Source organism: Bombina bombina, chromosome 9 (genome assembly GCF_027579735.1).
Source record: "Bombina bombina isolate aBomBom1 chromosome 9, aBomBom1.pri, whole genome shotgun sequence".
NCBI lineage: Eukaryota > Metazoa > Chordata > Amphibia > Anura > Bombinatoridae > Bombina > Bombina bombina.
The window spans coordinates 267733086-267746628 of record NC_069507.1 but is presented as its reverse complement, the minus strand read 5'-3'; the positions used below and the strand labels follow the sequence as shown (position 1 = coordinate 267746628).

The following is a 13543-nucleotide window of genomic DNA, read 5'->3' as shown; positions in this document are numbered from 1 at the left end:
ATATTTACAGCCACCAATCAGCAGCTAGCTCCCAGCGCTGTATTGCTGCTCCTGAGCCTACCCAGATGCCAAGAAAATGAAGCAAATTAGATAACAGAAGTAAATTAGAATTTTGCTATCTCTTGGGTTTTATGTCCCTAAAATTTACCCAAATTGCAAGTGAACTACAACCTAACCCCTAAGAAAACCAAGTAAAGCAGACTTTTCATGTGGGGTTCTAGAAACGACATAAAGCAAATTATACTCAAACACAAAAGGGCAAAATAACAGATTCAGTTGTAATGTGAATAAATGCACTTTCGTGTCATTTTAAATCATTTTATAATTAACAGCACAACTAAATAAACATTCTTTGGGGCCCATTTATCAAGCTCCTTATGGAGAGGGCCCGTGTTTCGCCGATCGAATACGATTGGGTTGATTGACACCCCACTGCTCATAAGAGCTGCTGGTGCAATGCTGAATGTGGAGAGCGTATTGCTCTCCGCATTCAGCGAGGTCTGTCGAACATGATCCGCAGTGTCGGATCATGTCCGACAGGCCTTTCCTAAATAGGCCCCATAGTCAGTCCGCCTCCTCAGAGCAGGCGGGCAGGTTATGGAGTAGCAGTCTTTAGACCACTGCTTCATAACTGGTGTTTCTGGCGAGTCTGAAAAAATATCAGACTTTTTGTCAGGAAATAAGAAAAAACATTACAAAAGCTATTTTGATTGATTTCAGTGGCATTGCCTTGATAAAAAAAACTGAAATCCCAAGGCATGTTACCTAATGGATTGGAATCAACCCCTATATATGTGTAAGAGAACTAAATAACGCATCTTCATGTCTGTTAGACAAAGTTACTTACACTCTTTAAAGTCAACTTCCTGCTGCCCATAGTGTACAATCTCTGCCCGTGACATCACCTGGGAAATCAGACATTTTATTACATATAATCTACTAGTTACCAAGTCTATGAGTCAGACACAAGCTGTAGGTGCACGTGTGACATAAAGAGGAATGACATAGGGCTCTGAAACTATAGATTTTGTGTCACTACATCGTCATGTATTTGCTCTAATTATGCAGTATTTGCTTTGTACTAATCCTCACTGGATGATAAGGACCTTGCCTCTGTATTATTGGTGGAGAGGGGCAGGTCTCCGTAAGCTTTATGGGAAAACAGATTTATTAAAAAAATATATATGAAAAACCTTTTTAAACATAACAGCCCTAACAACTTGGCAGGTGTCTGGAATGTGCCCCTGAAACTGAAACTCACCAAGAAGTAGAAGGTGGCTTTTTCGGCACCTTTGCCGACTCCTGCCATGGTCAATATGTACTGCACATCAATGTTGTAATTTTGTCCACACCTCATCTCCCCCTTAGGGGGCAGCACCTGCACAAAGCTTCCACTCTGGGAATAAAATCTCTGGATTGTATATTCAGCTGTAGGGTAGTCAGGGTATTCCCTCCACGATGTGTAATAACATTGGTCAGGATCCTGGTAACTGGCCTGTGGGTTAAGAACATGTCAATGAGAAGACTATACAGTGGGACCCATATCTAGAAGACAAATGGGTTATTACTCATAAGGAAGGCATAACTGGTATTTGGTTTGATTTGGGGTTTTTTAATGCAAAAATAGAAAGAGATGTAAACATTTCTTGCATGACGAAGGTCAAACAGCAGCAAGGGCATGGAAGAAACTGTCCTAGTTGCTGTGGAATCTAATTTCCCACCCTCCCCCACTCACTCACAACAATTCAAAGCCAAATCTGCCTAATTTATTTCTCCTAGCTAGAGCCCAGGGACACACAGAGGGTCATTTACCCCCACAAAGTAACAAGGCAACTGGCTACCCCTTGCTCTTTTATAACTGGCTCACCCTCAATACTCCTGCCCTAGGCACAGGCCTAGCTAGCCTAGATAAATATATGCCCCTGCTTAAGGGGATTGTACATGGCACTATTGTCTTGGTGTACGCACCTTCAGTGTAAAATTTGTCCTTACAAAGCTGGACGTATCAATGGCATATTCTGCTTTTCCAGCTTCATCTGTGGTTACTTTCTGATTTGTCTCCCCTTCAATCTCCAGCTCAATCTCTTTATTAGGCATGGGTCGGTCACTTTCATCCATCAGCTTTATCTGTAACAGAGACATATGGAGTTGGTCCCAGTAGTTCAAAGAGCTGAGACTTTGCTGTCTGATTTCTGTTGTTTCATTAATATCATAAGTGAAGCAACAAACCTTTATAAATAATGATTTAGAGGAAATACTTGCCTTCTGTCATAGGGTGCCAGGTCTTTGTGACTCACCATAACAACATAAGGGATCCCTCTCTTGTAGTTTGGGTTCATGGACTCAAAACGGATTTTGGCAAGTTGGCTGGTGATTTGCACATAGCGACTTTCTGTGACTTGGACCCCTGGTCAAACACACAGGTAAAGTCAAGTAACTAAACATTAGATCATCCCATTTATTAAATGAACATTCATTTACTGAGGTTTATGAAATCAACAGAACGCATAGATTAAGTGTTCAAGAATCATTTATGCTAGGATAGTATTTGCAAGTAGCACCATGGAAACAAATTATCATCAAAATTCCTGTGTTCTTCCCAAAGAATATATTTTTATTCAGCACCCATTTTCTGCTTCCTAGATTCATTAAGGACCCTCTCCAGGTACCATGTGGTCAAGTTCTAATGTTACCCTACAAACCAATTACCCAAATGTCATCTCCTTCCCCATTATTTAGTAAATGATCGTCATCAAATAATATAGGTACTGGCAAAAGGGGACATGCTAAAGAAGAAGCCTATTGGTTCTACCAAAGTAACTTAGGGTCACCAAGAAATCATGCTTTAAAGGGACAGTCAAGTCCAAAAAAAAACTGTCATGATTTAAATAGGGAATGTAATTTTAAACAACTTTCCAATTTACTTTTATCACCAATTTTGCTCTGTTCTCTTGGTATTCTTAGTTGAACGCTAAACCTAGGAGGTTTTTAAAATCTCTGAGTTTACAGTGTTGAGTTTGATTTATTACCTGTGCCTTCCTCTGTCACGGTGATGTCTAATGTGAGGCTCATCTCAAAACCTGATAGTTGCATATGAAATGAGGCAAGATCAAGGATTCCATTGTATGTCCCGTCAGGGCCGAGCTACCAAAATAAAGGATAGAGACAATAAAAAGACAATACGTTTGCACAGGAAGTCTTCAGAATTTTTTTTTACATTTGCTTTTCAACTATCAAAAACTCATATTCTCAGTGTTTTCTGTAATCTATTTACATTTTATTGTTTAACAGATATTGATTCAAATCCAATCAGTCCACTATTTAGTCTTCACCCTACCCAAAGCATTTGGAAATCTGCCCCCCCCCCCCAAACCCTGATACCATCAAAAAAGTAATGTTCATATTTTTTTCATATATCTTATAAAACTGGAGAACAGTGACACACGGAAGTATCTTGCGCCTCCACAAGACAACCAGGGGTCATTGATTTGTAATAAAAAATAAAAAAACATATAAAGAGCATAAATGTATGAAGGCATCATGGCATAATAGCACTACCCTTTAAAATCTTCTGCCCCTAAGGCACAGACAAATTAGTTGTTCTAGGTCAAAATGTGCTCAAATACTCAAGTTGTAGATGTTTTTATAATCAGTGTTGATTTATCACAATCCTAGCGGTATCTTTTAAGCACTTATTGAATAACATCAAAGTAAATCATCAAGGCTGTAAGACTACCAAAAAAATAAACCAAAAAAGTTAGGTGAATATTTTAATACCACTTAATTCTCAATTTCTTATCAGAAAAGTCAACTTCTTTTTCATTGTTATCCAACAGATCTGTGATCAAAACCATTTGAAAAGCACATGCAAAGTTCACATTTTAACAATAATATATTTTATTTATTTTTTAGTTTTAAATATAAAACACATTACACTATGCCCTAATTCCAATCTATCAGATTCCCTGTGCAATAACATTGTATCTATCCCACCTCATTTTCCAAGCCATTCTGATCCGTTAGATGGCATGCAGTTTAAATTAGAAAAAATAAATCAAAATGATAATTTCACAGATCTTCATGGAAGTAAAAGATACACAGAGTAAACCATGGGGCTTGATAAATGATGTATTGCCTTATAGGAACTAACATACTCTCTAGAGTTAAACACCAATAAGTGTAAACCACACTTACAGCTTGTACGCCCACACGTACAGAAAGTGGATTTGAAAGTCCATCAGTATAAACAATAAAGATCTTCAGCTGTTTTATTTTAATAGGAGCTTTATAGACTACTACGTAGGCGTACATAACAGTAGTGTGAAGACAGGCAGCTCACACTGGCATTATGTAAAGCAGCTGCTGTGGTACAAGGACAAACAAGCAATCAATCATGGAAGGCGTTATTAGTGTAATTTCTTGACAAAAAGCACATACTGTATAAAAGTGTTTATGAGAGATTAATGGCAACTTACTTTTCCTTTGATATCATCGCAGATGCCATCTTTGTTTTTGTTACAGTTTCTCCTTCTGCCATAATAGTAACTTGGCTTCCGACACCAACTGCCTGTGACCAAGCCTGGGACTGGTTGACCATATGTATATCTGAGAGTGAAGCAAGAATAATGCCTTACAGGGTCAGGACACCATTTGAATGTGATTTGAGCAGATTAAATTATTTTGAGGATGCAGGTGAGAAGATAAAAGTGGATTAGATGCAGTTATATAGATGTAGGTGGGAAGATGCAGGTGTAGAAACACAGGTGTGGAGATGCAGTGGAGGAGATACTGTTGTGGATTCCAGTTAAGGAAATACAGCATGGGGATGAAGATGACAAGACTCCGGTGTAGAGAAACGGGTGTGAAGATGCAAGAGAGTAGATAAAAATGTGGAGATATAGGAGGTGAGAAGATGTGATGCAAGTGATAAGATAAAAATGTAATAGATGCAACTGGGGTTGCAGTGAGAAGATACATGAGATCTAAGTGAGGATATGTAAGTGAGGATATACAGGTTTTGAGTTGTAAGTGAGGAGATACAATACAAGTATTAAGATGTAACTGAGGACATTCAAGTGAGGAGATAGAAATGTTTAGGTGCCTTGAAGGAGATACAGTTGCTTTAGATTTAATAAGGAGGTAAAAGTGTTAAGATTTAAGCAAGGATAGAACGTTTTGAGAAGAGAGAAGATACACGTGTTGAGATATAAGTGAGGAGATGCAAGTGTTGACATGTAATTGAGGAGGAAAAACTGTTGAGACTTAAGTGAGGAGATACAAGTTTTGGCATGTAAGTGAGGAGATACAAGTAAGTGTTGAGATGTAAGTGAGGAGCTACAAGTGTTGGCATGCAAGTGAGGAGATACAAGTAAGTGTTGAGATGTAAGTGAGGAGATACAAGTGTTGGCATGCAAGTGAGGAGATACAAGTAAGTGTTGAGATGTGAGAAGATACAAGTGTTGACATGTAAGTGAAGAGATGCAAGTAACTGTTTGCATATAAGTGAGGAGATACAAGTGTTTAGATGTAAGTGAGGAGATACAAGTGTTGGCATGCAAGTGAGGAGATACAAGTAAGTGTTGAGATGTAAGTAAAAAGATACAAGTGTTGACATGTAAGTGAAGATATACAAGTAACTGTTCGCATATAAGTGGGGAGATACAAGTGTTGAGTTGTAAGTGAGGAGATATAATACAAGTATTAAGATGTAACTAAAGACATTCAAGTGAGGAGATGTAAGTGAGAAGATACAAGTGTTGAGATTTAAGTGAGGAGATAGAAATGTTGAGATGCTAGTAAGGATATACAATTGTTGAGATTTAAGTAAGGAGGTAAAAGTGTTAAGATTTAAGCTAGGAGATAAAAGTGTTCAGATGTAAGCAAGGAGATACAAATGTTGTTGACATGTGAGGAGATGCAAGTGTTGACATGTAAGTAAGTGAGGAGATGCAATTAAAGAGATGCAAGTGTTAACATTAATGTGAGGATATACAAGTGTTGACATGTATATGAGGAGATGCAAGTCTTGACATGTATGTAAGGAGATGCAAGTGTTGACATTCATATGAGGAGATACAAGTGGTGACATTCAAATGAGGAGATACAAGTGGTGACATTCATATGAGGAGATACAAGTGTTGACATTCATATGAGGAGATACAAGTGTTGACATTCATGCGAGGAGATACAAGTGTTGACATTCATGCGAGGAGATACAAGTGTTGACATTCATGCGAGGAGATACAAGTGTTGACATTCATGCGAGGAGATACAAGTGTTGACATTCATGCGAGGAGATACAAGTGTTGACATTCATGCGAGGAGATACAAGTGTTGACATTCATGCAAGGAGATACAAGTGTTGACATTCATGCGAGGAGATACAAGTGTTGACATTCATGCAAGGAGATACAAGTGTTGACATTCATGCGAGGAGATACAAGTGTTGACATTCATGCAAGGAGATACAAGTGTTGACATTCATGCGAGGAGATACAAGTGTTGACATTCATGCGAGGAGATACAAGTGTTGACATTCATGCGAGGAGATACAAGTGTTGACATTCATGCGAGGAGTGTCTGTTCACCTCTTCTGGGCTTTAACTGAGAAGGAAACATATCCTTGTTAACTGTAAGTGTGACACATAAAATATATGTGCACAATTGTATATTGTTTTATGCATTTTTCATGTTTCATATTGAAAGAAGTTTGTTTAATTGTATGTGTTTTATATGGTGCTTGTAATAATTTACTATGAAAATGCAACTCTCTGTTGTGAGAGCATAGGACTCCTATTTTGTAATAATTTACTATGAGAATGCAACTCTCTGTTGTGAGAGCATAGGACTCCTATTTTGTAATAATTTACTATGAGAATGCAACTCTCTGTTGTGAGAGCATAGGACTCCTATTTTGTAATAATTTACTATGAGAATGCAACTCTCTGTTGTGAGAGCATAGGACTCCTATTTTGTAATAATTTACTATGAGAATGCAAATCTGTTGTGAGAGCATAGGACTCCTATTTTGTAATAATTTACTATGAGAATGCAACTCTCTGTTGTGAGAGCATGGGACTCTTATTTTGACATGGACTTATGATCCTGAAGGATTGTGGGAGATCATGGGTGGAGCAAAGAGACTGTTTTTGTTTTACCTCATAACCATTGAGGATTCTGTGAAGTACACACCCTTTCTCCTTATTTCCTGTTTAACAGGTATGCCTAAAGATATACCACACAAAACACTTCAGGTGTAAAAGAGATATTTTATGTACAGCTTTATTACATGTGCAAAATGTCAGATGGGAGAAAATAAGAGAGATATGTTAACATTTCTATATTTAATGAATCAGTTGATCTGTAAATATGTCTGAGGTAATAAAAATAAGATTGTAAGGCTCCAGCTACTTCTAAATAATTTTATTAATGTAGTATTCATTCCAGTTACTTCTAAATTATTTTATTAATTTATTATTCATTCCAGTTACTTCTAAATTATTTTATTAATTTATTATTCATTCCAGTTACTTCTAAATTATTTTATTAATGTAGTATTCATTCCAGTTACTTCTAAATTATTTTATTAATTTATTATTCATTCCAGTTACTTCTAAATTATTTTATTAATTTATTATTCATTCCAGTTACTTCTAAATTATTTTATTAATGTAGTATTCATTGCAGTTACTTCTAAATTATTTTATTAATGTAGTATTCATTCCAGTTACTTCTAAATTATTTTATTAATTTATTATTCTTTCCAGTTACTTCTAAATTATTGTATTAATGTATTATTCATTCCAGTTACTTCTAAATTATTTTATTAATTTATTATTCATTCCAGTTACTTCTAAATTATTTTATTAATGTAGTATTCATTCCAGTTACTTCTAAATTATTTTATTAATTTATTATTCATTCCAGTTACTTCTAAATTATTTTATTAATTTATTATTCATTCCAGTTACTTCTAAATTATTTTATTAATGTAGTATTCATTGCAGTTACTTCTAAATTATTTTATTAATGTAGTATTCATTCCAGTTACTTCTAAATTATTTTATTAATTTATTATTCTTTCCAGTTACTTCTAAATTATTGTATTAATGTATTATTCATTCCAGTTACTTCTAAATTATTTTATTAATGTATTATTCATTCCAGTTACTTCTAAATTATTTTATTAATGCATTATTTATTCCAGTTAATTCTAAAATATTTTATTAATTTATTATTCATTCCAGTTACTTCTAAATTATTTTATTAATGTAGTATTCATTACAGTTACTTCTAAATTATTTTATTAATGTAGTATTCATTCCAGTTACTTCTAAATTATTTTATTAATGTAGTATTCATTCCAGTTACTTCTAAATTATTTTATTAATTTATTATTCATTCCAGTTACTTCTAAATTATTTTATTAATGTAGTATTCATTGCAAACACTTTTTAAATTATTTTATTAATGCAGTATTCATTGGTGTTAGATGCTATATAATGTTAAAGGGACACTGAACCCAAATTTTTTCTTTTATGATTTAGATAGAGCAGCAATTTTAAGCAACTTTCTAATTTACTCCTATTATCAATTTCTCTTTGTTCTCTTGGTATCTTAATTTGAAAAAGAAGGCATCTAAGCTTTTTTATTAGTTCAGAACTCTGGACAGCGCTTATTTATTGATGGATTAATTTAATCACCAATCAGCAAGAACAATCCAGGTTGTTCACCAAAAATGGGCCAGCATCTAAACTAACATTCTTGCATTTCAAATAAAGATACCAAGAGAATGAAGAAAATTTGATAATAGGAGTAAATTAGAAATTTGCTTAAAATGTCATGCTCTATCTGAATCACAAAAGAAAAAAATTGGATTCAGTGTCCCTTTAATGTTAAAATTTAATGTGTATTGGTAACAGCACTGTCTGACACAGAGACAGTTATTTACAGTTAAATGTACTTTATATGCAGATAATTTCAGATACATTATTGTCTTCTTTTAGAAAAGATTTATTACATGTCCTGTTATGTATGACAGTCCCTTGTATAGATAAGAATGTAAAGTTTGAGATTGATTTACATGAAAAGTGATAGAGGAATACTGTAGGGAAAAATGAATATGTGCATGTTTAATATTTGTGATAAATAAGCACAAATTACATGTTACTTGGTTATTAAGATGGCAAAACTTTATTGTTTGAATACAATTGCAAAACTTTATTGTTTAAATACAATTGCAAAACTTTTATTGTTTGAATACAATTGCAAAACTTTATTGTTTGAATACAATTGCAAAACTTTATTGTTTGAATACAACTGCAAAACTTTATTGTTTGAATACAACTGTAAAACTTGTATTGTTTGAATACAATTGCAAACAAATATATGTTTAATAAAGATTACTAGCCTCCTGAATGTAACATAAGCACATGGAACATTTACATTGTGATTCATTCGGCTGAAAAAAATACTTTTAGATAAAGTCTAATTATTATGCCTAGGACAGTTGTAATGAGGAATTCACTTAGAAGAAGGAGAGAGATATAGAGAGGTTTGCAAGTGACCAAGATATTAACTTACGTAGCTGTAACATTGAATATTAGAGTTTCTGCCAATACACTTAAGGTCCTGGGAGAAGCCACATTAATGCTGTATCTGGGCAGCACTGCACAAGAAAAAACAATCCAGTTATTCAAACACTGCTTGAGGAGACAGATGAAGCATTGCAGTGCACAAGGCCTCAAGACAAACAGACTAAAAGAAGGACTGACAGAGATAAGCAGATGTCATTTCAAATACCAAGGTTTGCCGGGCGTCTTGTGGAAAGCTGCTCAACTTTGATATAGAACTGGGACTTACTCAACAGATTGGCCTTTTTGTTTTTCTTTGGGATTATTTGCGCCGGTATGATCACCTTCTTTACTTATATACTTTGTACACATAAGTTTTATTATAACCTTAACACTGTACAGCTATATACAGCTTGTGATTGAGTGCCGCCCTGTAGACAAGGGAGGAGCCACAACTAGATCCTACATTCTGAAAAGCCAGTAAAGGAACAGGGAATCCTAAGGTTTCTAAAAACATTCACAGTGGAATTATTTAAGGTCAGCTCTTTCAAACAATTGGCACCTTCTGCAGTTGGATGATAGAAAAAAAAAGAAATTGTGGGAGAATATCGCTCATTGACTGATAGAAAAGCACCGAGCTTAAAAGACAAACTAGTGTAAAGCAGATTTGTCCCTCCCCAGCAGATTGGTTGATTCAAATTTAAGGTTTGAAAGGGAATTTTCCCCGTGGAAATTGTGTATATTGCCCCTTTATGGAAAAGATAAAAAAAAAATCTCAGGAAACTGTGAGAAAGAATTTGATTTACAATATTTTTTTAATTGTAAATCAACAGGGGTTGTATATCTCTTACATTGTTCATGTCAATATTTGTATACAGGGAAAACAAAACACATCCTTAAAGGGACACTGAACTCAATTTTTTTCTTTTGTGATTCAGATAGAGCATGCAATTTTAATCAACTTTGTAATTTACTCCTATTATCAATTTGTCTTCATTCTCTTGCTATCTTTATTTGAAAAAGAAGGCATCTAAGCTTTTTTTTGGTTCGGTAATATGGACAGCACTTTTTTATTAATGGATGGATTTATCCACCAATCAGCAAGAACAACCTAGGATGTTCACCAAAAATATTTTCACAAACTTTCGGTTTCTCACTGAAATTATTTACAAACAGCTTGTGCAATTATGGCATAAATGGTTGTAAATTTTTCTCTGGGATCCCCTTTGTTCAGAAAAAGCAGACATATATGGCTGTATTATGCCCAGCAGTGAAGGGGTTAATTAGGGAGCATGTAGGGAGCTTTTTGGGGTAATTTTAGCTTTAGTGTAGTGTAGTAGACAACCCCAAGTATTGATCTAGGCCCATTTTGGTATATTTCATGCCACCATTTCACCCCCAAATGCGATCAAATTAAAAAAAACGTTACATTTTTAACAGTTTTAGGTTGCTCACTGAAATCATTTACAAACAGCTTGTGCAATTATGGCACAAATGGTTGTAAATGCTTCTCTGGGATCCCCTTTGTTCAGAAATAGCAGACATATATGGCTTTGGCGTTGCTTTTTGGTACTTAGAAGGCTGTTAAATGCCGCTGCGCATCACACGTGTATTATGGTTAGAAGTGAAGGGGTTAATTAGGTAGCTTGTAGGGTTAATTTTAGCTTTAGTGTAGAGCTCAGCCTCCCACCTGAAACATCAGACCCCCTGATCCCTCCCAAACAGCTCTCTTTCCGCCCCCACCCCACAATTGTCCCTGCCATCTTAAGTACTGGCAGCAACTCTGCCAGTACTAAAATAAAAGGTATATTTAGGCTTTTTTTTAACAAAAGCATATTTACATATGCTGCTGTGTAGGACCCCCCCCCCCTTAGCCCCCAACCTGACTAATCCCCCACCAAACAGCTCTCTAACCCTCCCCCTCTGCCTTAATGGGAGCCACCTTGGGTACTGGCAGCTGTCTGCCAGTACCCAGTTTAGAATAAAATAGTTGCTTTTTTTATTTTTTTTCCCCCTTTTCTGTAGTGTAGCTCCCCCCCCCACCAAAGACCAACCCCCCACCCCCTCCTAGATAGCTTCGATTTATTTATTTTTTAAACTTAAAACACCCCTTTCCCCACTTTTATAACAATATATTTTCTGTAGTGTAGCGGTTCCCACCCGCTCCCGCCCCGTGCACGCGCCCGCCCGCCGCCTACCGTGCGCGCCCCCATCGGCTCCGCCCTTGATCCCGTCCCCCTCTATATTACCCGGCCCATCGATGGCCGCCCACCCGCCTCCCAAGTCGGCTCCCACCCACCAACGATACCGGCCATCAATGTCTGGTGCAGAGAGGGCCACAGAGTGGCTCTCTCTGCATCGGATGGCCAAGGGGTGTTATTGCAGGATGCCTCGATATCGAGGCATCATTGCAATAACCGGAAAGCGGCTGGAAGCGAGCAGGATCGCTTCCAGCCGCTTTAAACCCCTAATGTCGTACAGGGTACGTCGCTGGTCTTTTAAGACCAGGTTGTGTGCGACGTACCCTGTACGACTTGCGTCGTTAAGGGGTTAAGGACAGAATACAGGAGCATAGGGATGACATTATCTACAAAAGAGATACTAATGTAGCCAGACACGTTACCAAGTTTCATGATGGCGACCCTGTTTCAATGAAATTTGTAGCAATTGACAGTGGGGATCCTAACTTTAGGGGAGGTGATGTGGATAAATGCTTGCTTCAAAAAGAGGCAAGATGGATTTTCACTTTAAAGACTAGAGCCCCTTTAGGCCTCAATGATAAACTGGATTTTGCATGTTTTCTCTAAGATAAAGTGAGGAGGAACTGTATTTAGTGTCATTTTCTGTGAGGTAACAATGTAATAGCAATATAATCACAATATAGAATGTGGGATGTATAGAAAAAAGAAAGATAAATATATATATATATGTAGGATCCCAGCTAAAGGTGAAAAGGTACTATTCTCTGGCCATTCAAATAAGAAAAAGAGGAAAAAGCTCTCTAGAATAACTTTAAACAATACCGGCTAGATTACGAGTTTTTGTCGGTAATGGTGTGCGGTGCTAACGAGCCTTTTTTTCTCACCACTCACTTAAGACAGTGCTGGTATTACGAGTTGTCTGCAAGCCGGCGTTAGCCTCAGAAAAGTGAGCGTTGAGCAAAATTTAGCTCCACATCTCACCTTAATACCAATGCGGCTTACGGTAGCGGTAAACTGGCTAAATGTGCTCGTGCACGATTTCCCCATAGGAAACAGTGGGGCTGAGACGGCTGGAAAAAAAACCTAACACCTGCAAAAAAGCAGCGTTCAGCTCTTAACGCAGCCCCATTGTTTCCTATAGGAAAATAAAAAATTTGTCTACACCTAAAACCCTAACATGAACCCCGAGTCTAAACACCCCTAATCTTACACTTATTAGCCCCTAATCTGCCGACCCCGACATCGTCGCCACCTGCATTATATTATTAACCCCTAATCTTCCGCTCCGGACACCGCCGCCACCTACATTATACCTATGAACCCATAATCTGCTGACCCCAACATCGCCGACACTTACATTATATTTATTAACCCCTAATCTGCTGCCCCCAACGTCACCGCAACCTAACTACAATTATTAACCCCTAATCTTCCAACCCCAACTTCGCCACCACTATACTAAATTTATTAACCCCTAAACCTAAGTCTAACCCTAACCCCCCCTAACTTAAATATAATTTAAATAAAACCAAATAAAATTACTACAATTAAATAAATTAATCCTGTTTAAAACTAAATACTTACCTATTAAATAAACCATAAGATAACTACAATATAACTAATAATTACATTGTAGCCATCTTAGGGTTAACTTTTATTTTAAAGTCAACTTTGTATTTATTTTAACTAGGTAGAATAGTTATTAAATAGTTATTAACTATTTAATAACTACCTAGCTAAAATAAATACAAATTTACCTGTAAAATAAAC

At 36.4% G+C, this 13543-nt stretch overlaps 1 protein-coding gene across 1 annotated transcript in view; it reads right to left on the bottom strand.

Moving 5' to 3' along the window:
• The window catches only part of LOC128640578 (ovostatin-like), a 242508-nt gene that overhangs the window by 212346 nt on the left and 16619 nt on the right, over nt 1-13543 (bottom strand). Inside the window, exons 6-12 of the mRNA XM_053693049.1 lie at nt 9583-9667; nt 4476-4605; nt 3030-3144; nt 2298-2407; nt 1969-2127; nt 1262-1495; nt 848-905 (exon numbers count right to left, since the gene is read on the bottom strand). Coding sequence (XP_053549024.1) covers nt 848-905; nt 1262-1495; nt 1969-2127; nt 2298-2407; nt 3030-3144; nt 4476-4605; nt 9583-9667 — 891 coding nt within the window. The remainder of the gene's footprint in view (nt 1-847; nt 906-1261; nt 1496-1968; nt 2128-2297; nt 2408-3029; nt 3145-4475; nt 4606-9582; nt 9668-13543) is intronic.